The sequence below is a fragment of the Mesoplodon mirus genome, assembly GCF_964341445.2.
Source record: "Mesoplodon mirus genome assembly, chromosome: 2".
Taxonomy (NCBI): domain Eukaryota; kingdom Metazoa; phylum Chordata; class Mammalia; order Artiodactyla; family Ziphiidae; genus Mesoplodon; species Mesoplodon mirus.
This window is the reverse complement of record NC_138977.1, coordinates 198,761,747-198,787,227: the sequence shown is the minus strand read 5'-3', so window position 1 is coordinate 198,787,227 and position 25,481 is coordinate 198,761,747. Positions and strand designations below refer to the sequence as shown.

The 25,481-nt window shown below is 42.9% G+C and overlaps 1 protein-coding gene across 1 annotated transcript in view; it reads left to right on the top strand.

Annotated features, from left to right (window-relative positions):
• Nucleotides 1-25,481, top strand: part of BLNK (B cell linker) — an 82,787-nt gene that overhangs the window by 13,316 nt on the left and 43,990 nt on the right. Inside the window, exons 2-3 of the mRNA XM_082633582.1 lie at nucleotides 10,082-10,147; nucleotides 14,401-14,450. Coding sequence (XP_082489708.1) covers nucleotides 10,082-10,147; nucleotides 14,401-14,450 — 116 coding nt within the window. The remainder of the gene's footprint in view (nucleotides 1-10,081; nucleotides 10,148-14,400; nucleotides 14,451-25,481) is intronic.

Below are 25,481 nucleotides of genomic sequence, written 5' to 3'. Positions count from 1 at the left end.
TGTCCCAGCTTCACCGTGGACTCGCTCTCCAGAAGGAAGCAGCTTTGGTTGCTGAACTTGCACATCTAAACATAACACCAATAATGCCACAGAAAGGCTGGCCTGGAGGAAATGGGGCATGAGGAAGCCAGGCCAGGGCTGAGAAGAGGCTGTGGAAAGGACGGAGGAGGGAAGCTGGTGACAGGACAAGGTCTGCTGCGTGCAAAAAACAGAATACTCGCTAGAAAGTGGCATTCTGTTTCAAAATGACGGTCGGTAGCCAGACTTCAGTTTTGGGACGGAAGTTATCCAAAAGGAAGATATTTTGTGTGAATCAGAGAATTCCCACCCCCCACCCATCTGTCTCTCTCTGTCCTCTGGTCTGATATAAGTCAGAGGCTTCTGCCATGTGATATGGTGGCAGAAGGGACCTTCCTCCTGCATTACCAGACACAGGGGTTGTGTCCAGGGTAGCTCTGGATCCACACGTGCCCTACTCAGTCTGCACTCACTGAATATTTGTGGAGTAAATAAGACAAATACATGTCTTACATAAAACAAATAATAATATTAAACTTTAAGGGGGAGCCCCCCCAAGTCAGTAAATCAGGAAATAATATTTTCATGTAATATTTTAAAAATCAAAATTAATGCAAAAAATTCCATGATGAACAAAATATTGACATTTTAAATGAAGAGAGGACCAGGGCTACTGACACGGCGCTGTGTTCCAGCACAGTCCTCTGTGAGAACTGTTGGCCTTGTGGCCATCAATTCTCTCTTCTGCCCAGCTGAGGCCCTGAAGGCCACTCCTAGTGTTACCCCACTATTTTGGGGATCCCACTGCTGTGGGCTTGGGCCAGGGCCCAGCAGAGTTGCCTTCCTACTGGTCTCTGAGCCACCAGTGTCACCTTGCCCAGGCCCTCCTCCATTCTTCCACCCTAATCATGACAAGCCTCTGAGTAAAGATTTCCAAAGGCTTCCTATTGCCCATAAACCCCATCTCCTTGGCCTGACTAACAAGGTCCTTGATTCCCTGTATCCCGCCAACCCACCCTCAGCTTTGACCTTCCCCCCATACCCCCAATTCCTGGCACTCTCAGCTTCTCACTAGACCCCAAACATCTAAGACAATTTCCTCTGAGCCTTTGTAGTTGCTGTTCCCACTACCTAGCTGCTATTCCTCACTCTTCTGCCTGTTGAATTTTTATTTTCCCATCAAGATCCAGCTCTCAGGTCACTTCATCTTAAGACCTCAAAGCAGTCACTCCCTTTTTAGGATTCTTACAGCTCTATGATCTTCCCTGTTCCCAGCAAAGAATTATGAGTAGTTTTCACTTGTTATCTATCTGTATCACATGAATTTTTAAAAATTAGCTGTATTACTTTCATAAACTGAACAAAAAATCTATTTTCAGTTTAGGACAAAAAAACAGTTTAAGATATAAAATACAAAAGGTGTTATGTGAACCAAATCATAATTCAAAAATTGCTATAGCACTGGAGATTAAATGACTAAGTACTACCTGAGTGCTATGAATTCAGGATATATAGAAATATAATTTAGAGCTGTGAAAGACTTGAATGTCCATGTAATCCAGCCTTCTCATTTTACAGGAGAAAATGAAGCATTAAGTGTGACAAGAATTGCTCAGATTTGCACAGACAGGAAGCTTCAGAGATTAGAGTAGAATCTGCATCTCTAGACTCTCAATCCAGTGCTCTTTCCTTAAGTGGCCTTCCTTCATGTGCCCAAGAAATGATCTGTAAGGGGAAAGGGATGACTTGAGCTGGGCCGTGGGCTGGTGGGATGGAATGGGAACAATTGTGGGTTCATAACAGTGGGTTAATTATGTCTAAAATGTTTGGTGTCCAAATTTTGAAGGCCTTTGAATGCCAAGCTAATGAGTTTTTACCTTATCCTGCAAGAAACAGGGAGACATCGAAGACTATTCATGAGTGGAATGACATGATAAAAGCAATTTAAGAAAATGAACATGGGGAAGGGGAGAGACTGAAGGTAGGGAGACAAGATGGGGGACCACAGAGGAATGAATAAAGAAGATGTGGTACATATATACAATGGAATATTACTCAGCCATAAAAAGAAGGAAATAGGGCTTCCCTGGGGCGCAGTGGTTAAGAATCCGCCTGCTAATGCAGGGGACACGTTCAATCTCTGGCCTGGGAAGATCCCACATGCTGCAGGGCAACTAAGCCCATGTGCCACAACTACTGCCTGCACTCTAGAGCCTGTGCTCTGCAACAAGAGAAGCCACTGCAATGAGAAGCCCACGCACCGCAAGGAAGAGTAGCCCCTGCTTGCCTCAACTAGAGAAAGCCCATGCGCAGCTATGAAGACCCAACACAGCCAAAAAAAAAAAAAAAAAAAAACTAAATAAATTTATTTTTAAAAATGAATGAAATAATGCCATTTGCAGCAACATGGATGGACCTAAAGATTGTCATACTGAGTGAAGTAAGTCAGACAGAGAGAGAGAGAAATATCGTATGATATCGCTTATATGAGGAATCTAAAGAAAAATGATACAAATGAACTTATTTACAAAACAGAAACAGACTCATAGACTTGGAGAGTGAACTTGTGGTTGCTGAGGGGGAAGCGGGAGGAGGGAGTAGTTAGGGGGTTTGGGATTGACATGTACACACTGCTGTATTTAAAGTGGATGACCAGCGGGGACCTACTATATGGCACAGGGAACTCTGCTCAATATTATGTGGCGACCTGAATGGGAGGAGAATTTGAAAAGGAGTGGATACATGTGTATGTATAACTGAGTCGCTTTGCTGTACACCTGAAACTAGCACAACTTGTTAATCAACTATACTCCAATATAAAATAAAAAGTTAAAAACAAAAGATGAGGGACCACTGGCATAGTCCATCATCCATGAGATCACAATGGCTGTAGCTGAAGGAGTGGACAGGAGGGTACAGAGATGGGTAAGATGCATCTAAGGATGAATTGATGTAACTGGTGAGAGGAGATGAATAGTCAGTGAGAGAGAGAAAAAGTTTAAAAAAAAAAAAAGCTTGGAAATTTCAAGCCTGAAGATCCAAGAACACCAGATTATTTAATTACTTGTTAAATTTAATAACAAAAATAAAATATACCATAAAATGATTAGTAGCATCTTAAAAAAGAAATCCAGAGTCAATAATGAGATCATTTAAACTCCTGTAAAAGGAGGAAGTCAGCTAAAGAATCAGCAGACCTAGTGGTGATAGTTACATTTAAAAAAATCCATTTATAGCATGAAGTAGTTAAGAGACTGGATGTTTTCTTTGCCTCTCTATATACCAAAGACAATATTAGAGATATTTCTACTCTGATTTGATCTAAGAAACATATAAGCTGGAGATACCAGGCCAGTTGTGAGGAGAGCACGGGTAGATGTCCTAAGGGTACCCAACCAAGTAGGTGTAGATAATTCACAGGCAGTCACCCTCGCAGTTCCAGGAACTCAGGGTGAGACTGAGTAACTCTCAGCCAAGAGTAACAAAAAGCCAGGCTTGATTCAATAGACATTGGGGTGCTGCAGGCGCTTGAGGAGGGAGTGGCCTGGTGAAAGCTGGGTTTTAGAAACATTAGCTGAATAGGCCCTGACAAAGCTTCAGAGCATGGATTGGAGAGGTACACTGGCAGAGACAGCTTTTTCCTGGTGCAAAGGGGCAGCTGTAGGCGTGGATCTTGGCTGCAGGAGAAGGACCAGCCCCGTGCATACTGAAAGGATGAAACTCCAGAACTGGGCTTGAGGTTAAGATGTGGGGGGTGAAGAAGGAGGAAGGAGTTGCCTGCTCTTTTTGTTTGTGAAGAGCTGCTTGAATATGAAACCCTCTTTAATCCATTCCTAAATCCAGATTAAATAGGGATTTTCTCAGATTAACATTGCTTTACATTCCACTTTTTCTAGAAAAACAGTGAAAAAAAATACACTAAAACCTGCCTTTTCATGGTCCTCTGTGAGTGCACTAAGAAGCTAAAAGGAAAACAAGATGTTTTCTGATTTTTTTTTCTACTAAACTTTAAAAATAAGCACTTCTTGCAGGTGATAGCATCTTTTAAATCATGTCCTGTATATAATAAAAATTATTAGAAAGGTTTTTAGTGAAATATGTCTGGTTTTGGACTACTCTTTGCCGATCTGGCCACGTGCAGCTGCCTTCCCAGTGCCCCCCACCCCAATCCCAGCCCTAGTAGAGCTCTGCATCCCACCAATCCATCCTTCCATGCCAATCAGCCATGTCAGGTTGGGGAGTGTTCTCAGTCAACCCTCCCTGCCACTACCAAAAAAAAAAAAAAATGTCACAGCAACAACAATAATAATAAAACCCAATTCTGGAGTACCTTCCGGCCTGGAGGAAATCTACCCAAGTTCATCTACAATGCACATCTATGGCATACAGCTGCCATTAACAGTCTCATACAAAATAGTTTCACTGCCCTAAAAATCCCATGTTCCCTAAAAATCCTTTCCTCTTCCTGAGCTCCTAACAAACCTCTGATCTTTGTACTGTCTCCGTGGTTTTGCCTTTTCCAGATTCCAGGTGGAATCATACAATATGTAGTCATTTCAGATTGGGTTCTTTTACTTAGCACACATTACATTTTAAATCAGAAATCATCAGAAATTAAAAACTGTACAGCCTGTGTAACCAGCCACTACTTACCTGTGAGTCCAAAAAAGAAAAGAAAAGAAAAGTGGTTGTCTTTTGCCATTCAAATCATAGTAGCCCTAGCCCACTTTTACAGACTTCCTTCCCCTGGGATTCTGAGTGTCCTGGGGCTGCTTGCATGTCCCACATCTCTACTCTGGCTCTTGCTTGCGTCCAGATCCATTCACCAGTTTCTAGGAGCCGTTCTCTGGTGCAGAGGGTATCTTCGAGGTTCCATCTGGATTTCTTGGGCTCCTTCTACCTCTTTCCACCAACCCATCCCTTATTTCCCCACAGTCCTAACAGAGTTAATAAGACTTCACTGAAGTTTGAGGAATAACAGAAGGGAAGTATAACACAAAGAATGACACATATTTGCTACTAGTCAAGGCTTTGCTTAGTGTCCTGGACTCTTCCTCAGGCCCTCCCTGCTTTGCTCCCAGCCAGAGACCACTCTGAGTGCCAGCTCACCTCTGCATCACGAGAATGAATGCTACTAGAGGTCAAATCAACCTGTAGTCCAGGGACCAGCAACCAGGAGGCCACAGGAAGACAGGAAACACCTCGGTACCAGAGCCCAAGACCTGCCGACCACATCCTCATTTTCTTCACTGCCGGTTTCTGGACTGGAGTCTTCGCAGGATGAGTGACATCAAGGACAGCTTATCCCCCACAGATAGGGCTATGGTTGTGTCTTCATCCCAATGCCACCACATTCCGTGCTATTCCGTGTTAGAGCACCATATGAGGAATGGCAAAATCCCAGCCATAGCACTCCGCTCAGAGCAGGTCCAGTTGCTTCTGGATTACTGCACAGTGTCAGGGGCACATCCTTCCTGTAGCCCCTTCATCTTCACTCTGCAGCTTTTACAAACTGTGGCTCAAGAAGAAAGTGTGTGACTATAAGAAAAATAAAAATATATAGGCACAAGGTAGTCTAAATTCCCACAGAGAAAAATCAAGTCCCATAAAGAAGTGACAGTCTGGTAAAGAATACGTCCAAATTAGGTTACCAAACTGACCACTCAGCTTCTCTGTCTGAAACTTTGCACGGGGTTAACAAGGATGTTAATTTTCCTCAAGCAGGCATTTGCTTTACTTGACACAACTAAAAGGCCCGCAGTGGGAAAAGGTATGATCCATCACAGTTGAGCCCAAAGGGTGGGCTTCTGAGCAGTAGAGTCAGCATCACCTGGGAACTTGTTAGAAATGCAAATTCTCCAGCCCCACCTAGATGTACCCAATCAGAAACTCCGGGGGTGGAGTGAAACTCTGGGTTTCAAAGGGCCTCCAGGTGATTCCGGTGCAGTTTGGTGTGAGGACCACTGGTCTATCAGATTCTAAAGTAAGCTGCTTCTTTGAAGGCAAAAAACTGCTGGTAACTTTCAAATGATGATTTTTTCTCTCTCAGGACCTCGTGGGATCTAAATTTGTTGAGATCCAGGCTCAGCCAGGGCCACACTACTACAGTGTGTTGTTAAATAACTAAGTTTGTTGATATTAACTCAAAACCTTGAAAAAAAATTAAAACAATGACAAAGGAGAGAATATAAAATTCAATTTGGTTTATACAAGGAATAATAAATATAATTATTTATATTACCTTCTCACCACTTTTAAATGCCTAAATGCCATACTGCTTAAAAATTACATATTAATATTGTTTTAAAATGTGTATTAGATAAGCTATGTCCTTTGTTTTATTTTGTTACGGACACATGGCTGTCTCTTCACAACTTTAAAAAATTAGAACATTGTGATCCTACTATTCATTCTCCCAAACATGGAAGGATATCTCAGAAATGAATAATCAAAGTGCAGCTTGTTTATGCCTTACCTATTTTCACCCACACACAACTTATCACAGTGAAACAACTGATGTTCAGCTCGAGAGCATCCTCTCCTGAAACAGTCCAGTTGCACATTTCTTTGCTATTGCATATCCTGCAAGTTGTGGTAGAGGAAAACATGTGCTCCAAAATGGAGCAGGAGATACTAGAGGGCAGCAAAAGCTGTGCATCACACAGTGTATGAAGAGTTGATAAAATGAGCTGAGACCATTACCGCATTTTCTTGGTTTGGGGGACACTGACTTGTAAGGTAACCTAAGTTTGGCAGCTGTAACTGAGCAGTCTGTGGACGTCAGGATTTGTGTGAATGAGATGCAGAGGGAGGAGAAAAACTCAACAATTTACTATAGTTATAGATTATAATTATTTTAATAATCTATAATTAAAAGTAATTAGGAAATGCCAAGAAGCATCAACTACCAAGTTGAACAAATGACAAAATTACATCACACTTTTTTGCAACTATTTGTAACATCTGTTTGTCTACACCGACAGCAAAGTCACTTATGCAAATCAGACTCTGGCTCCCTATTACTCTGCCTGTGTCCCACTCTTGACAGACCTCTGATAGGATCCTTCACTCTGGCTCATTTTGGCCTTTTACCCCATTAGGCATTAACTTAGGCTAAAGACATTCCACTCGGTTACAGTCAGCTTATAACCAGAGGTGTCCTCTGATCTCCACTTGAAATTATTCAATTTCTTTCCAATCAATCCATTTCAACCTCTCTCTCAATCTCACTTCCTCTCTACTCCCAGACCTCCTAGTTTTCATTTTCACTCATTCTTCTATCTCACAGATTCTCTATAGTTCCTCCGGTAAAGGAGAAAGGGGTTTGCACAGGATGCACGTGAACAAATGCTAGAATACTGTATGGTTCTGAGGTAACTCAAGAGTCCAGCTTGAAGGACCCTCTGTGTGTCTCTGATGGGCCGGTTCGTCCTCTTCTCTCTCATCCATCCTTCTCTCTCTGCCAATGAGCCTGGTGCTTTGCTGAGCTCTCACACATATGGAGTCAACATGCCCAGCCTCCCTAACTAGCGATATAAGATGTGGCTTCATTTCCTTTGTTACCCAAATTATGACTTACACTGACCTTCCCATATCTGAACTTGGGCTCCTCAGTGGGTCCCCCAGTTATGTAAATGATTCCCCAAGATGCAGCCTTAAGGATGTCCTGAAAGAAGTCTCTCTTCTCTTTCTACTCCACTCTCCAGCCTGTCCTCCCTCTGCACTCCACCGCTCCATGCAATGGGACACACTCTTCCCCACAGCCCAACCAAGGCTGGGCTGCAGATCCTGACAGGATACTACTGAAGATTCAGGGACAATAAAGAGAATTATCTCGTTGAAAATGGCTACTGATGGCGTTGTGGATGGCTCTTCTCAACGCAGAGGTCCAGACCCAGTCTCAGGTTCAGGGCTACCTCCCCACCCCTCCAGCTCCCCACCATTGAAAACCCCTCAGGTTTGTCTCTGCTCTTCAGGTCTCCAGGTCCTCACAGTGATTAGACCTAGAAGGGAAAAGAGCTCCCCCAAATCCCCAGTCTAAGTTCCCACTTCTTGTATGACAATCTCCCTTTTCCCAAGGTTGTTGAGAGTAGAAATGTCTATCACTTACGCAATAAATCTCCCACCATTTTCTTGATGCCCAATGGCCCTCAGGAAACAACTACAGCAGAACATCAGCACAGGAGAGTTAGCCTGAAATTAACACTTAGTGGAGGACGCAAACGGGCCAGGCCAGGTGGAGTTCCTCTGACAAGCTGTCCTCTCATCCTCTCAACTGCTCCATCCCTACACCAAAAAACTTTGCAGCATATGAGTCATAAATCCATACATAGTCCAAGAGACTAGTTCTCCCAGATTCCAATTCCAATCAGTGGGGTTTCCTAGACCTGTGCTAAGCCTAATTATGCACCACTCTTCATATTAGCTAACAGAGGGCTTAGCTCCCAAAGTGAGAAAAATCTGCATTTTTTAATGGAAAAAGTCCATTTTCTTCTAGAACAATGGTTATATACAAGTTTACATTTCATTAACTAAAGGGCCCAATGAAATATTTTTCTCAGAACAAAGGAAAGGTTTGCCTGGAAGGTAAATTCAAATATGTTACTCTTTCAAGGCAGAACCATGTGAAATTTTATTTAGATATATTTTAAGTTAGAAAATCATTATGAAGAAAACAAAACATGGTCTTATACTCTGACCCTTTTTCTAATTTGTAAACTTTTCTAACTACAATTAGCTTTGAAAACCATTTAACAACTTCTTGCATATCCTTCTAAAAAGTTATGCCCACATCAGCACACATGTATGTATGTCTTTTTTTTCCCCACAAAAAATATATGCATATTCTGAATTTTCCTTCTTTCTTTTCTTTCTCCTTATCCTCCATTTTCATTTAACTTAATAATATCTCTAGTATTTTTACGTATCAGCAGCATAGATGTATTTTTTTAAGGTCTGTGGTATTCCATTTATGGTTTTATCAACGTGTATTTAACTAGTTCCCTTTTAATGATAAATGGACATTTAGGTTGTTTCCAGGTGCTTTTAGTGAGAAAGGCAGGAAGGATTAGGGTTATTACACATAATTCTGGAATAAACATGCTGATATGTATAATGTTTGTATAGTTTGTAACTATGTTCATAAGGTAAATTCCTAGCAGTGGAATTTCCAGGTCAAAAGGCATAGTGGTTTTACATTTTGACAGATATTGATTGTAATAATTTATATTCCCAAGAATATCTGTATTCTCATATACTTGTCAACCCTGGGGATTATTACGCTTATTAAGTTTTGCCTGTCTGATAGGCAGAACATGATATCTCATTGTTTCCATTTAGATTTCTTTAAATATAAGTGATGTTAAATAACTTTTCATTGGTCTGTTGGCCACTGGTATTTTTTTTGTTAGCTCTGCGTTCACATCTTTTGCTCATTTTCTTATCACATTTTTATCTTAACACATTTGAGTTGTAAGATTTCTTTGTTAATCAAAACATGTAGTTCTTCTTACTATTATGTGTTGCAAATATTTCTTCCAGCATGGCATTTATCTTTCGATTTTGTGCATATTACTTTTTGCTCTGCAGAAGTTTCAGATATCTGTGCAATTTTCCAGATTCTACCTAGTAAAGTTAACCAAGAAAAAAAAAATATTGAGTCTGATTTCTGTCTATACTGTGTCCTTCAAGGTAGCTGCATCCTTGCAATGTTGATGCTCCGAGGACAATAAGTGATAAACAATGAGGTTTATGATAGCTCACAGGTCTCCTCAGAACAGACATCTGAGAATCAGAATTCCTCTTACAGCCTGAGACTGACCCAGACTTCAACGGGTGGGGGCAGGGTCCAGTGACGACACTCCTTATAGAATCAGTCACACCTTCCCTCTGCTCAAGTAGAAAATGGTCAACTTAATGAAATACAATATAATTCATGCTGTTTGGGGGTTTATGGTAAGATTTTTTTCTCTCTTTTTTTTTTTTTATACTCAAGAAGGAGAGAAGACTTTTAAAAAGATCAACCTAGTTGTTAATATTTTATGTTTAATTTCATTTCTTACAGGCAACTTCAAAAAATGGTCCATGATATCAAGAACAATGAAGGTGGAATAATGAACAAGATCAAAAAGTAAGTTAGATGCCATAGCACTCTGTGAGCACTTATTTATGTAAATAACATCTTATGTCAGCCTGCACTAAGTGGAAGAACACAAAACTTCCCTGTTACCCGAGTGATGAGTTGCAACCTCTTTAGCATGTGACACTTTCTTACTCATGGCTAGAGTCATGGTGGTCAGACCCACATTCAGGAAACACAGTGAATGAGTGGGCGGTACTCAGGCATCTTGCTTTTCTCTCTCACTGCTCAAAAGCCGAGCTATGCCATTCAAGGTGCCTGGCAAACATCAAAAGAGACCTTTATAGAAGCAGGACAATCAGCTTCTTTGACCACTTAGCTAAGGGTCACTAGGACACACTTGGAGAAACCCAAAAGAGAAGTTGCAAGAACACAGCCTGACTTATTTAGGATGCCATAACTGTTTCCATATTTTGATTTCTGCTTTTTCAATTATGGCCTTAAAATGGTGTTTTCAATTGGCACTTGGAGAGGGCAAGTTAGAATTCCAAACCTTCCTGCACACACAGACACACACACAAGCACCTAAATTTCTTTTTTTGTTGTTGTTTTTTAGAGAATAGAAATTGTACATTGTACATACCAGCATTTGCCACTCAAAATCTAAGTCAAGAGGAAAGGGGAAATGGTATTCTTTTAAGATTTTGTTTAAGGCTTTTTTGTTTTTGTTTTTATGAAAATAACACAGATTCACCAGGAAAAAAAAATCAAAGAGTTCAGAATTGTACAAAGTCAAAATCTCTCACTTTCTCCTATCCCCATCCTAACCCACTCCCAAGAAATGGACACAGCATGAGTGAATTTGGTTTATATATCTATATGTGTATGTTTACACACACACATACACACATTGACATAGATATAGTCCATACCTGTACGTACATACATTTTCATCATGAGTGGCATCATACCACATACACATTCTACCAACTTGCTTTGCTGGTTTTAATTAATGCTAAATCACGGACATCTTTCTTTGTTAGTATGTAAAAATAATGATATACCTTTTTTTAAAGTTTATTTATTTATTTTTGGGCGCGTTAGGTCTTCCTGCTGCGTGTAGGCTTTCTCCAGTTATGGCGAGTGGGGCTACTCTTCGTTGCGGTGCGTGGGCTTCTCATTGTGGTGGCTTCTTTTGTTGTGGAGCATGGGCTCTAGGTGCCCGGGCTTCAGTAGTTGTGGCATGCGGGCTCAGGAGCTGTGGCTTATGGGCTCTAGAGCGCAGGCTCAGTAGTTGTGGTGCATGGGCTTAGTTGCTCCGCAGCACGTGGGATCTTCCCGGACCAGAGCTTGAACCCATGTCCCCTGCATTGGCAGGAAGATTCTCAACCACCGTGCTGCCAGGGAAGCCCACCATATACCTTTTGAACAGACAATTAATAGCCTACTATAAATGTATTATCATTCATTTAACCAGCTACATATTGATGGACATTTTTTTAAGTGGGAGTAGGAGTTTAAACATACATTTTGGAGGCCAATTTGATAATATCTATCAAAATTTTGTGGCCATTTCTTTTAGTTTACCTGTCACAAATAATACTTCAATAAATATCCTTTGCAGAGTTTGAATGTACCAGAAAGCTAAGTTCCTGAACTGAAATTTTTAGTTTCTGGGTAGAAGGATTTGTGCCCTTGAAATTTTGCTTGATATTGCCAAATTGCTGTCCAAAAATTTTGTACCACAAATTGTGGATAAAAGTTTATTTCCTTGTGCCTTCAGAACAGAGTTTTTTTTTTGTTTTTTTTTTTTTTTTGGTCTTTGCTAAACTTAAGAGTAAGAAATCAGGGACTTCCGTAGTGGAGCAGTGGTTAAGAATCTGCCTGCCAATGCAAGAGACACGGATTCAAGCCCTGGTCTGGGCAGATCCCACATGCTGCAGAGCAACTAAGCCCGTGCGCCACAACTACTGAGCTTGTGCCCTAGAGCCTACGTGCTGCAGCTACTGAGCCCACGCACTGCAACTACTGAAGCCCGTGTGTTGCAATTACTGAAGCCTGCGTACCTAGAGTCTGTGTTGCGCAACAAGAGAAGCCACCAAAATGAGAAGCCTGCACACCACAATTAAGAGTAGCCCCTGCTCGCCACAACAAGAGAAAGCCCTCACGCAGCAACAAAGACCCAATGCAGCCAAAAAATAAATAAAATTTTAAAAAAAAGAGTAAGAAATCACTTTTTGTGGTGTTTTTAGGCTATAAAATGTAAACGAGTTTCAATATGTATAACTGATCATCATAAAATAGTTAAAATGGTCTTCTGCTTGTGGGGCAGTGGTCACCTCATACAGGAGCAGAATTTGTCTTCGTGTTCTGCCCTATGATGGAGGGAGGTGTGTGATTATTTTCATTTCTTATTTCTGATATATATAGAATCTCATTGAAATGAGAGAACCCTGCTAGTCATTGTTTTAATTACTAGCAATTCTAGATTAATTATCCCACAGTTACCAATTTTACAATACACCAATTCTCTCAATAATATGAAGTCTTTGTATAAAATGTCTCCTTATTCCATGGCTACTCACACTTAACAGAAGCCATGGAGCTCAAATTTTTCCATATAATTTCTACTTCATTTTGCCCATTATCCCTAAATGAACTTTTACTTGACAAAACATGTTTTCTTCTCAGCTTGGAAAATATGGCTGCCACAGTCATTACCCTGGGTGAAGTCAATGGCCCTTTGGGTCTAAGTGCCCTGAAGTTAAGCTCTCACTCGTAACCAAGCAACAGGTGCCACCTTGAAAGGAGGAAGCACAGTTGAGCACACTGGTTTCCTAACAGAAGAGCATAACAGAGTTGTCACTGGTTCATGGCCAAATGAGAAAATAAGGACCTTGAAGTGTTGGGGGTTGGCATGCAGCTGCTGGCTGCTCAGTGAGGCCCAAACCACACCTCTTATTCCTGGTCGGTGTTCAGTGAACAACGGTAATCTCTTGAATCTGTCCTTTATTCTGAGATGATGACCTTCACACATTTGGGGGTATTAAAATACCCTTTCTTTTCTTTTTTGAAAGGAAGGCAATAACAAGTAATAGTTGGTTTGTGTTTTTTGAAATCTTACTGTTCTGTGAACAGACCTGGCACCAGATACACTTTTGTTTTTGTTTTTCTTCCCTTCATCACCTTGGACAATCTCTCTCTGGACCTCATCATAGGTCTAATGAAAATGTCTTCCCAGCTCGCCCTGCTGGCTTGCTGAGAATTAAATGAAATAACAAAGAGGAGAGCCTTTGGGGAAACAAAAAGCGGAATTTCTAGGCAAATATAAATATTGTTATTTTTGCAACATTACAGTTCTGGTTTATAAGGCTTGTTTTTTGTAATCAAACATGATTTTCTGTACCGCTTTTTTTCCCCAAAAATGAAATATGTTTTGTATGTAATGGTTACCTTATACACTGCTTATATAAAGAGATGTGATATTTTAGTATATGAAGGCTACTGAGTTTTATATAGGTTTATTTATATATATTTTAAATTTCACTAAGCAAATCATTCTTAAATAAAATGGGTAACTATTATTAAAAATAATAATTTACTATAAACCTTACACATTTCAAATAATGAAAGAGAAAGTGTTGTCAGAACTTGTAGAAAGCCTAAAAACTGGGATACGTTTTTGAAATGTAATTTTAGTTTTCTCCTTTTAATAAGTGTGGAAGCATTGTGAATATTCAGAACATTTTATATGTGCGTAAAGATAGCAGTTTTGAGAGTGCTTGAAACATTCAACTTCTAATCTAAATATCACAATCCCCAACAGGGAGACACTCACTGCTCACTTATTTGGCATTTTTTCAATAGTACAAAAATAATTTCAGTCCAAGCTACAGCTAAACTGTTGATTATAGCTAATGTTTTACTATTATTTAAAGTGTTTATTAAATTATTTGTTAAAATAGAGTTCATCTTCTCTTCCCTTCCTATCAACCAATCAACATTTACCTTCCTTGAACCTCTGAGCTCAGCGCTTACATGTATTCTGGTCTCTCGGAGCCCTTTCACCTCCCAACTTCACTTTTGACGAGTCACAGCCACACTGGGGAGATGGGGAGAGGTGGGAAATCGTTGACTAATGGCTTCGCTATGTTTACAGTACATTTAGTCTTTCAATGTGATGAGTCCAAAAGAAGCTATTATTCTATTAGTTATCTATCCATTATCTCTAAACATGCTTATATCATGGACCTTGACAACAGTTGTCCTACTCACTGACCAGTCGTCTAATTTGTTACTTACAGGTTGAAAGTCAAAGCACCTCCAAGTGTTCCACGAAGGGACTATGCCTCAGGTAAGAGTATTTCTAAGATACTTGGACTCTAGACGAATCTAACATTCACAGTTACTTCTTGAAAAGTGAACACTGTTCTACTCATTTGAAAACAAAAGGAGCCCATCCTAATTTTAAGAATGACCAAATCTATTAGGCATTTGACTGTAGTGGGGAGGTAGTAATCCTTCAGTCCATCCATCCGCCCATCCATCCATCCATCCATCCATACATCCACTCACCTATGTATCAAATATGTACTAAGCAACTTCCATGTGCCAGGCACATACAAGGTTTTAGTAGAAACACTGTGAAAATAAAATAGATATAATCTCCATATTCACAGAATTTATAGTCTAGAAGGGAAGATAAATGATATTAAAAGCAATTACAATTCAGCGTGATGGGGAAGCGCAAAGTTCTATGGAAGTACATAGCAACAGTACCTAATCTAATCTGAGGTGGAGAATGTGCAGAAAGTGGGGAATGGAAGGCTTCCTAGACAAAGAATTGTTAAAATAGATACTTGAGAGTCAGTGAGGTGGGGGGCGGGGTGTGGAATAAATTACTGATAGCACATATTTACTCAGTGCTCTCCAAGTGTTCACCCTGCAACCCCATTCCACCTAAGATCAACTTCGTCAGGGAAGAGGAGTTAGTCTTGAGATCGGTAGTGTTTATGGCAGCAGTAAGCTAAGTAAACTATCCACCACACTTTCCTTTTCTAGAACAGATGCATTGGGAGGATAAGTCTAAAATCTCTTTCTACCGGCTTAAATATAAAGATGTCCTGGATATGGACAGATCTATACAGCCCTCAGTGAAAAACACAAGGCTACAGACATTGATGAAGACTCTTCCTCTATAGGGCAACAGCTAAAACCAAATCACAACCTTAAAGGATGATTACTATTTTATTTTATTTTATTTTATTTTATTTTATTTTATTTATTTTTTTGCGGTACGTGGGCCTCTCACTGTTGTGGCCTCTCCCGTTGCAGAGCACAGGCTCCAGATGCACAGGCTCAGCGGCCATGGCTCACGGGCCCTGCCGCTCTGCGGCATGTGGGATCTTCCCAGACCGGGGCACGAACCCGTGTCCCCTGCATCGGCAGGGGGACTCTCAACCACTGCGCCACCAGGGAAGCCCTATTTTATTTTTTTTCTGCCACTGATCAAGATAGCATTAAATCAGGTAGTTGAGTTCTTCCTGGGCACTGATGAAATCTTACCACATTCAGAAATGCTGACCAGCATACCAAGTCTGTTGACTGACCCATTGGTCACTTTCCAGAACTCACTAGGTCACACAGTATTTATTGACTTCACATTGCCAATCAGTCAGCAAGCCTAGACAGTTGATTAGGGGATTCCTTTGCAATTTGGAGCTAAAGAATAAACACCCTGTCCTGACTTTTAAAATCTACCTAATTTGTCTATGGCCATACCACCCTGAACACACCCAATCTTGTCTAAAATCTACTTAATCAAAAGCAAATGAGGGAATTCCCTGGCGGAGGGCCCGGGTTCAATCCCTGGTTGGGGAACTAATATCCCACAAGCCGAGCGGTGCAGCCAAAAAAAAAAAAGAAAAGTTAAAGAGGACAAATACATTTTCCCCTCCAAGTTCTAAAAAAGAAAAGAAATCAAAGCAGACTGAACCTGTTAGGTACCCAAAGGTTTGATCGGAAAATATGGAATCATGGAGTCTCAGGTTTTAAAGGGTCCCCAGAGGTCATATAATCTAACATCCAATCCAATGCTTAAAGATACCTCCCCCACCATGCACCACACACAAGGCCCACTTTCCACATGGACACCTCCTGTGATGACCTCCCAAGCCTGTCTGGTCCAGTCATGGAGAGACAACCCTGGAGGGATGAAGATGCAATCCATTTCCTGTGGCTTCCTAAGTCTCTCCGGGTGGCCACACAGTGCAGTTTTTAAATATTAGAAAAAGGGGAAACAGAGTTGTTCTGTGCAACTTCAAGGATAGAATTAAGAAGTGAGGTCCTTCGAATGGTTTCTTCTCTAGAATAAACATCTCCAGGTGCTTCAGCCATACCACCCAGTTTTCGATTCACTCAACAAATATTACACGAGTGTCCTGTTTGACACTCACTGTACTAGATATATAATAAGGAACAAAATATAGTCTTCAACCTTAAAGTGCCTAATGACTAGTGGGGAGTCACGTAATAAATCAGAACATAAACAGGTAAATACAAATTACCAAACATGGTAACTGCTGTGAAGGAACATGGCAGATGCAGTGATAGGGAATCAGTATGGGGTAAGGGAACAACTTAAGCAGTCAGGGAAGGTCTCTCTGAGATGGTGACATTCAACTTGAATCCTGGGGAATTAGGAGGAACATTTGTCACTTTGTAGATGACCCAGCAGCACTGGAGATGCTGGACACAAACATTAGGAGGTCAGAGGCAATTCGATCTATCTGACTTCAGGATGGATGTCTCCTGATGGCCTCCTCATACTCAACTGTCTCCTTGCTCATCCTCTCACCCAGGCCCCTTCTTTTCCTCTACTTTTTACTTGGGCAGAAGACAGGGAGCATTCATGATTTATTCTCCCTTTTGCCTAACCCACACACACTGGAGATCACCCTTGATTCCTCCTCTTCCTTCCACCTCTACAAAAAAATTAATCTCTAAAACTTATTAATTCTCTCTTTTAAGTGTCCCTCAAATATTTTTGCCCCTCTCTCTTTACATGGCTACAGCTCAGACCCTGGTCATCTCTTGCTTGTCCTAGAACAAAAACCTCTAAGTAGTCTCCTGAATTCCTAATTCCACGGGGTCCTCTCAACCTCCACCAGGGAATTGTTCTGAAATACCCTTGCTTAAATATTTTCACGGCTCTACATCATCAACAAGAAGAACTGCAAACTACTGAGCCTGCGTACAAGGTCCTTCAATGCCTAGCCACTAAATGGCTGTGTAACTTTGGACAACTCACTCCTTTCTCTTTTTCTAGATCATGCAGGGCTGAACCAGAAGATCTGTTAGGTTGCCGCCAAAGCAAATACTCAACACTCTGGCAGAAACACAAGTCCTGGGAGCCAGGGCCCAGTGATGAAGCAAGTCTCTCCTAACCTTCCCTGGCTTTAGAACTTTGCCTCTTCCAATCTCCTTGATGCTCAGAAGTTCCCTTTCTTGACCTCAGACACCTGCTCTCTTCCCTGAAACCCCCCAAATAGTCTTGATATCAGTACATTTGTACTTAATCTCTCTTGGAACACAGAAACCTGGCCCAGTCAGGTCTTCTAAGTCTTTGCTACTCAAAGTGTAATTCCTAGCCTGGCAGCAACAGCATCACCTGGGAACTTGCTAGAAATGCAAAATCTCTGCTCCACCCTAGAACTACTGGATCAGAATTTGCATTTTAAGAAGAACTCCAGAGGATTTGAATGTATCTTAAGTTTGAGAAACTCTGCTATAAACCACCAACTCTGTCCTTGAACTGAAAGACAAATTTGTTGAAGTTCCAGAATCTCTAAAATTCATCCTATTGTTTCACCAGACCAATACGGCCTTGCTTAATCTCCCTGCTCTTACACTCAATCCCTGGGAAAGGTCCTTTTGGCAAAACCACCATCATCACCTGCAGTTAGTACCCCCTTTGCCACTCCCCGCTCCCCCACCAACTCATGTCCCAGGAGCATTTCCAGCTACTTTACCTGAGCCTTAGGGTCCCTGCGCAGCTGCAAGCCTGGGGCCTCAGAAACCAACCCTGACAGTTCCTCCTGAACCTATAGCATCTTCAAGGATCTTGGAGGCCCCAGTGCTTGGAGACCTTAGCCCACCAGACCTCCTGAGCCCAGGAAGCCTATCAAGTGCTCCCTGGAGGTCTGTGCAGATTTGATCCACCCAAGGCTTCTGAAACAGTCCCACCTGTTTCAGCTGGATGCTGGAATTATGTCCTCTTTCCAGTTCCGGAAGCAAATGTCTTCCCAAACCCTTTAAGCCAAGCTGGAGAGTGTGTTGACCTTGGTGATGCTGACCTTCAGAGAGCAGAGGATAGAAAGGGCCAGCGCCCCCCAGAGGTCAGCAAAAGAGTAACCACAGTCCTAGTGGAGTGTGTAAGGACAAAGCTTGAATTATACAAAGAATGGAGGCCTGGACCTCCTACAGATGCAGGTCAGGCCAGGGTGCAGCCTGTTGCTTTCACTTCAGACCTCACAACCCTACTTGGTCTCTGAGGAGGGAACATTGCTCTCAGGCAGCTCACGGTCCACTGAGCAAACTGTATTACTCTGCGCAGCTGGCTTTGTTGTGGGAAGGGAAGATATCCAAAACATATTGGGTGTTTACTCTGTCCTGGGCATTATGCTAAGCTCTTTACAGACATTAGCTCATTTAATCTCCCATTAGCACATTATGTAGAAATGACTATCTCAGTTTCACAAATGAGGAAAATGTGTTTCCGGAACATTAAGTAACCTGTCCAAGGTTACTGCAGCCACTAAAAAGAAGACCCACCCCAGGCTTCCATTTTTCCTCCCTTTGACCCAAGCTGGGATGGTTACACTTTTCTGGGGCATTTCTTAATTACTATTCTGAGAGCCCCAGAGCCTCTGACATTAACACCTGCTTGTTGAACTTTCAGAGTTGAACAGCCTCCTCTATCTTTGAGTCTAAGGTCTGGCTGGAGAGGGAGGGTGGGGAGGGGAGATCAGTCGTGGTGGCCCCAGAGTCTTCTGGGGTCACTGCAGAAGCCCCACTGGTCACTCTGCAAGCCCCTGAGAGGTCAGAACTGAACAAGGCCTGTCTCCTTGTACCCTAGGGCCCTGACAGCCAGGGGCTGTCATGTCCCCAGGATGTCCACCTTCTCCTCCCACCACTGATAACGTTTGGGGAAGAGATCGGATCAATGATAAAGCGGGGAGACCTCAGGGCAAAGAAATATACTTAGACAGGGATTGCTGGGTAAATGCCCACCACAGAAGCGCAGACTATGCATAAGAACCCTCTGTCTACAAAAGAGAGAAATATAACCTGCTTTTGCCCCTGTCCTGGTGTCCTTAGTGAAGCCAGCATTCATTTGATTTTTTGTCTCCCTGGTTACCCTCTAACTGGTGGTACCAGCAAAGCTGAGCACAGGGAGAGCTGTATTTAACATCAGTGCTGCCTCACGGAACTAAGACTAGAAGAGTGAAACTTGGACTCAAAGGTATTTTAAAACCTAGAAAGTCCTGAAGGATCACCCAATTCAAGCTTCTCACGTTAGGGATAACTGGAGACCAGAGAGGTACGGTGACTGCCCCAGGTCACACAGCCAGCTGATGACTAAACCAGTACTGTGTCCCCCATTTCTGCACACCCACACTCATCAGCAGGGCCCTGTGAAGGATGAATGAACATACAGACAGACGGAATTTCTAAGACGTTAAATATTTAGATGCAAATCACCTCTCTAGCCAGCCTGGATCTGGCTTTGGCCTCAGCTCCCCACGCTAAGTCACATCTCTTTCTCCTCTCGGGTGTATCCAGTGGGACTGTCAGCTCACAGACTCCCCTGCAGCCTCTGTGGTTCTGCTTTCTGTTCCTTCCCTGTGTCTGTCCCACCAGCACAGCTACACTACGCTCCTTCCTTCTCTGCTTCCTGCATCCTGCCGCAAGTCTTCCCACTGGTTTCCTGCATTCCACCACCAGCTCACAAAGAGGGGAAATGCCCAGGGCCCAGTGGCCGAGAGCACTGCTTCTGGAGTGGAATCAGGGCCATAGCGTGGCTGTGTGTTTGCATGCAGCTGTGGAGTGCACCTCTCAATGCCCATGGCTGGGAGGCCACCAGGTCCGCCCAGGGTCTCTGGTGCTCCTGATGACCCCCAACCAGGACTGAATTCACACCCTCTCCTTCACCCTTTCCCTCAAGCTCTCAACACAGAGTCCTTTATTGTCCTTCCAGCCATCCCTACCCATTCCCAAGACCCCCAGTCTGGTTCCACCTCTGTCTCTTCACACCTGTGTTACTCAGACACGAGGCTCGTCAGCGCCCCCGTCTCCAGCTTGTCACCAGAACATGCAGTGCCCACTGAGGCTGGAGCATCCCCTTGGCTGGCAACAAATTGAGCTTTGTTTACCTGTCGGCATAGTTCCCTGTGACTCTCCAGTGCAGCTCGGCCATTCTGTGCGCACCTGTGCCTTACGGATGCCCCTTTCCTCCACTGGCTAAGCCGTGCTTCTGGGACTGATACAAAAACCCCTGTGTTGGGGGTGGAAGGGGGACACCCTCCTTCATCGTCATGCTCCTGCCCAAGCCCCACTCGTCCTTTAAGGCCCAGTTCAGTCCCTCCTTAGGCACACAGCCTTGTGTAACCTCTCAGCCCTCACTCAGTGCACCCTTCTCTAAACTCTCCCAGCACCTGGCATTATGATCAGGTCCTGGGACATTCACCAGGAAATTTTATACCACCCTGGATCATCCTCACTCTGATACGTGATTGTTTCTCTAGACTCTAGGTCTTTTATTTCCATTGTAGAGGCTGGCTTGGTGAGAAGATCTTGGCCTTTGAGGTCCTTTAGGCCTGGGTCGGAATCCTGCCTTTGCCCCCTAAGCACTGAACCTAGAAAAGTTTTGTAACTTCCCCGAGCCTCAGATTCCTTACCTGGAGATAAGAATGTCTATCCTACAGGTTACTGTGAGAATTACAGAGAAAGTAAGTTAATAGTAATAACCATCATTCACTGGGCCCTTACTCTATGTAAGGTACTCTTCTAAGTACTTTCCATGTGCTATTTCATTTTCATTCTCTCAGAATCCTATGATACAGGTGCTAAAAATAATGTCCATTTTAGTGATGAGAAAACTGGGGCCCAGAGGTTAACAGGTTGCCTAAGGTCACACTGCTAGAAAATAACAGAATCAGGATTTTGAGCAAGACAGTCCAACCCCAGGGCCCAAGCTCAAAATCCTGCATTTCTTGGCCTGGAGCAGATGCTGAGATGGAGCCATCCTGGCCATTCTCACATGTCTCATAGTGCCAGGTCTATGCCCTCAGGCGTGGGAGGGCCACAGGAATCGCAAAACCTGGGCCTGGCAAGGGGAGGATGAGTAGCATGGGATCATGACACAGTAAATAGAGGATAACCCCCAAACCAGGTACACAGCACAACAGAAGACACTTTCCCTGACAAGGAGGCCCAACCAGCAACTCAGCTCCTTCACAGGGGCCTGCAATCCCATACCACTGGGCCTATATTCAACCTGAACTTACCCTCCTGAAAATTTTATTCACTACATGAGAGGCTTTCTTGGATCCACTTTTTGTGGTAGCCATACTGCATGGTTACCATTACAGTGAAGTAGAATTGGTATCGTTTTGAGGGTTTATTAAGATAACAGTGAATAACACTAACACAGCACTTAATGGGTGTCAGGCTTTGCAAAGCATTTCACATGTATTACATTATTTGACTCTCATAAAAACATGAGGCAGGCACTATTCTTATCCTTGTTTTACAGGCGAGGAAACTGAGCTTTAAACAATTAAAGCACTGGTCCATTGCCAAGCAGGTGGTAAAGAGCAGAGCCAGGATTTGAACCCAGGGAGCTTGGTTCTAAAACCACTACCCACACACTTTGGAAGGCTCCCCGAGATGCTGGAAAACCACCCACTACTTGGACCTAATACTTTGGATTGTTACGCTTTTCGGTCTGGGCAGTGGCTTGCTAGGTTGTGACTTTATGACTGTGATGCGGTGAGCTGCCTGTGGGACCAGAAGATGGATGTGGCTGGGAGAGGGTGGGTGGCCCATCAAATAACCTCGACCACATGATGCTTTTCTCTGTTTTCTGCCTCGATGAGCCACAATGCCTGGATTGGGCCATGCTTGTTTCTCCTTGGTTTTATCTGAATGCTTAGTGGAAGGCCAGGTGGTTCACATGAGATTTCAGCTGCAGGAGCCAACACAGCCTGGCCTCCAATCCAACCCTCATACTCACCAGCCATGTGCCTCAGACACATGCGCCTTAGCCCCAGTTTCCTCGATTGTAAAACAGAGATAATAATGGCACCTACCACATAGTACTGTTTTGAGGATAAATGAAGAAATACACTCATAACACTTCCCTTAGCACCCAGCACATAGGAGGTATTCAGTGATGGAATCTATTATTATCCTCATTGTCACCCATTCAACACATTTATCAGTTTATGCTTTTATTAATGCAGAACTACAAATGCAAAATGCCATCCAGACCCAAAGATCAATTAAGTAGGTCTTGCTTTTCGGTACAGAGAGACACAAACAACTTAGTCATAGCACAGGGAAGAATGAAGTACAGGCCACAAGGGGACAGCAGCATCTACGAGGGCTCAGAGGAAGAAGGTGATGGGTTATGACCAGAGGGGCTGGGAAAGACCTCATGGAGGAGGGATGACAGGGATTTCCATGGACGAAGGACGATGGGCTGGGGGAGCAGCACTAGCAGAGCAGAGAACTATCAAAAGTGCAGGATGGGGCCTCCCTGGTGGCGCAGTGGTTGAGAGTCCGCCTGCCGATGCAGGGGATACGGGTTCGTGCCCCGGTCCAGGAAGATCCCACATGCCGCGGAGCGGCTGGGCCCGTGAGCCATGGCCGCTGGGCTTGCGCATCCGGAGCCTGTGCTCCGCAACGGGAGAGGCCACAACAATGAGAGGCCCGCATACCGCAAAAAGAAAAAAAAAAAAAAAAAAAAAAGTGCAGGATGGAGGAACCAGCTGTCTGGTATTACTAGACGTGAACAAGGAAGATCCGGCTGCAAGAGGAGACGATGGAGGGACAGCAGGTTCAGGCGTTTGAATGTGTTGATACAGAAGCTTGACTTTATTCCATAGGGAGCACTGATGATTCTTGAGGAAAGGAACAGCATGATCCAACCTTTATTTTAAGAAAATAATCAGAAACGGTCGGAAGGATGAATTGAAGAGGAAAGATAATGGAGACAGGAAAACTAGTTAGACGATGGCTGCACCTGCTTTCACCAGCAGCGAATCAGAAAGTAGACCCTGCCTGACTGAGAAAAGGAGTGAACCAAGGCAGGGAAGTGTGTCTTATAAAAGCATTTTATAAAGGTTTCTATTGTAAATGATTGAAACAAAAACATCTTGCTGCCTTATGTTTTGACCTTCAGTTATCCCCAAACTTAAGGTATTAGAAATTTATTCCCCCACTGTTCCAGTAGTGGCATATTGGGAAGAGGACTTATTCACCTATTCTTCTAGAGTTTCTTGGCAAACCTAATGATCAGAATACACTATAATTTGGTATAAGTCAACCCAGAGAATAATTTCATAAGAATTATTTTCTGTTAATGTCAAAGTTTGACTCACGTTTGACTTGTAGAATGAAGCTCCTTCTTAGAGCCTATCATCATGTTTTTCCCTAGAGAGGGTGCTGTTGATGCCATTGCTTAAAATCTGGCCACCCTGATCCAAAGACTTCCTTCTGGCCCCCACTTCAGCTCCATAATTCTTTTCCTTGTGCCTCTGTGGACTCCCCCTGGATCTGGAGTCAGTGATCTGCTGTGGCAGGGGATGGAAATGGCAAGAAAAGTTTCCACTGAGGTTCTGGGGGATTCAGGGACCATCCACCAGGCCTTCTAGCCGTGGCTGCTCAGTGGGGTGGGAGGGTAGATGGAATGCTCTATGGTGCAGTCATCAGAGCCACTCTGCCATCTGAACCTGTGTCTCGCTGAGTGAATTGTATTTAGCTTCTAAGGTCAGTTTATGTGATGGGATTGATGCTAAGCTTCTCATACTCTACACATGTTTTGGAGGGAAAGGGGTCGAATAGTCTCCTTGACTGTCATAATCCAGACCTATTTTATTCTTCAAGATCATAAGCTACTTAAGACCTGTCACATCCATTTTTATATACCCTGTGGAGCCTAAGACGTTGCCTGCACCCTGGAGCCCAAGGACAATGAGGCAGCATGGTGCTGGGGTTCAGAGCATGCACTTGGAAGTCAATCAACCTCCAGGGCTCAACCCTTGGTTTTACCATTTACTATATGACCTTTGGCAAATGATTTATTTTTTCTAGTCCTCAGTTTCCTCATAAGATTTTTGAGAGAGCTAAGTGAGTAAAAAGCTCTGATAATATTGCCTGGCATGTAGCAAAGCACCAGAAAAAAATTTTTTTATAAGAAAGTCAACATTTGAGCCAGAGAGAATCATAAAAGTTACTCCCTTTTAGAGATCTGGAATTTTATTTTATAGATCTGGAAAATTGAGGCCCAGAGATGTTAGATATTCTTGCCTACTCTCCAACTAGTTAGAAACAGATCCTGGATGAGAATTTAGGTCTATCTGACTCCGTGTTCAGTGCTCTTCCTATTACACCATCCACATATTGACTCAAAGAAATCCTTGGAAGCAGCACAGTATGGATTGCTACTCTCAGGTCCCAAAAATGTCCCTTGACAAAGACATATAAGGGTCAGATGCACCATTTCTCTGCCCCAGTGAGACTTTTCTTAACACGTTGAGAACTGACATTATTTTCTTTTTTTCAAATTTTTTTTCTTATTAGTCAACCATTTTACACACATCAGTGTATACATGTCAATCCTAATCACCCAATTCATCACACCCCCCACCCCCACCCGCTCCGCTTTCCCCCCTTGGTGTCCAGACGTTTGTTCTCTACATCTGTGTCTCAATTTCTGCTCTGCAAACTGGTTCATCTGTACCATTTTCTAGGTTCCACATATATGCGTTAATAAACGATACTTGTTTTTCTCTTTCTGACTTACTTCACTCTGTATGACAGTCTCTAGACCCATCCATGTCTCAACAAATGACCCAACGTCGTTCATGGCTGAGTAATATTCCATTGTATATAAGTACCACGTCTTCTTTATCCATTTGCCTGTCAATGGGCATTTAGGTTGCTTCCATGACCTGGCTATTGTTAATAGTGCTGCAGTGAACATTGGGGTGCATGTGTCTTTTTGAATTATGGTTGTCTCTGGGTATATGCCCAGCAGTGGGATTTCTGGGTCATATGGTAATTCTATTTTTAGTTCTTTAAGGAAACTCCATACTGTTCT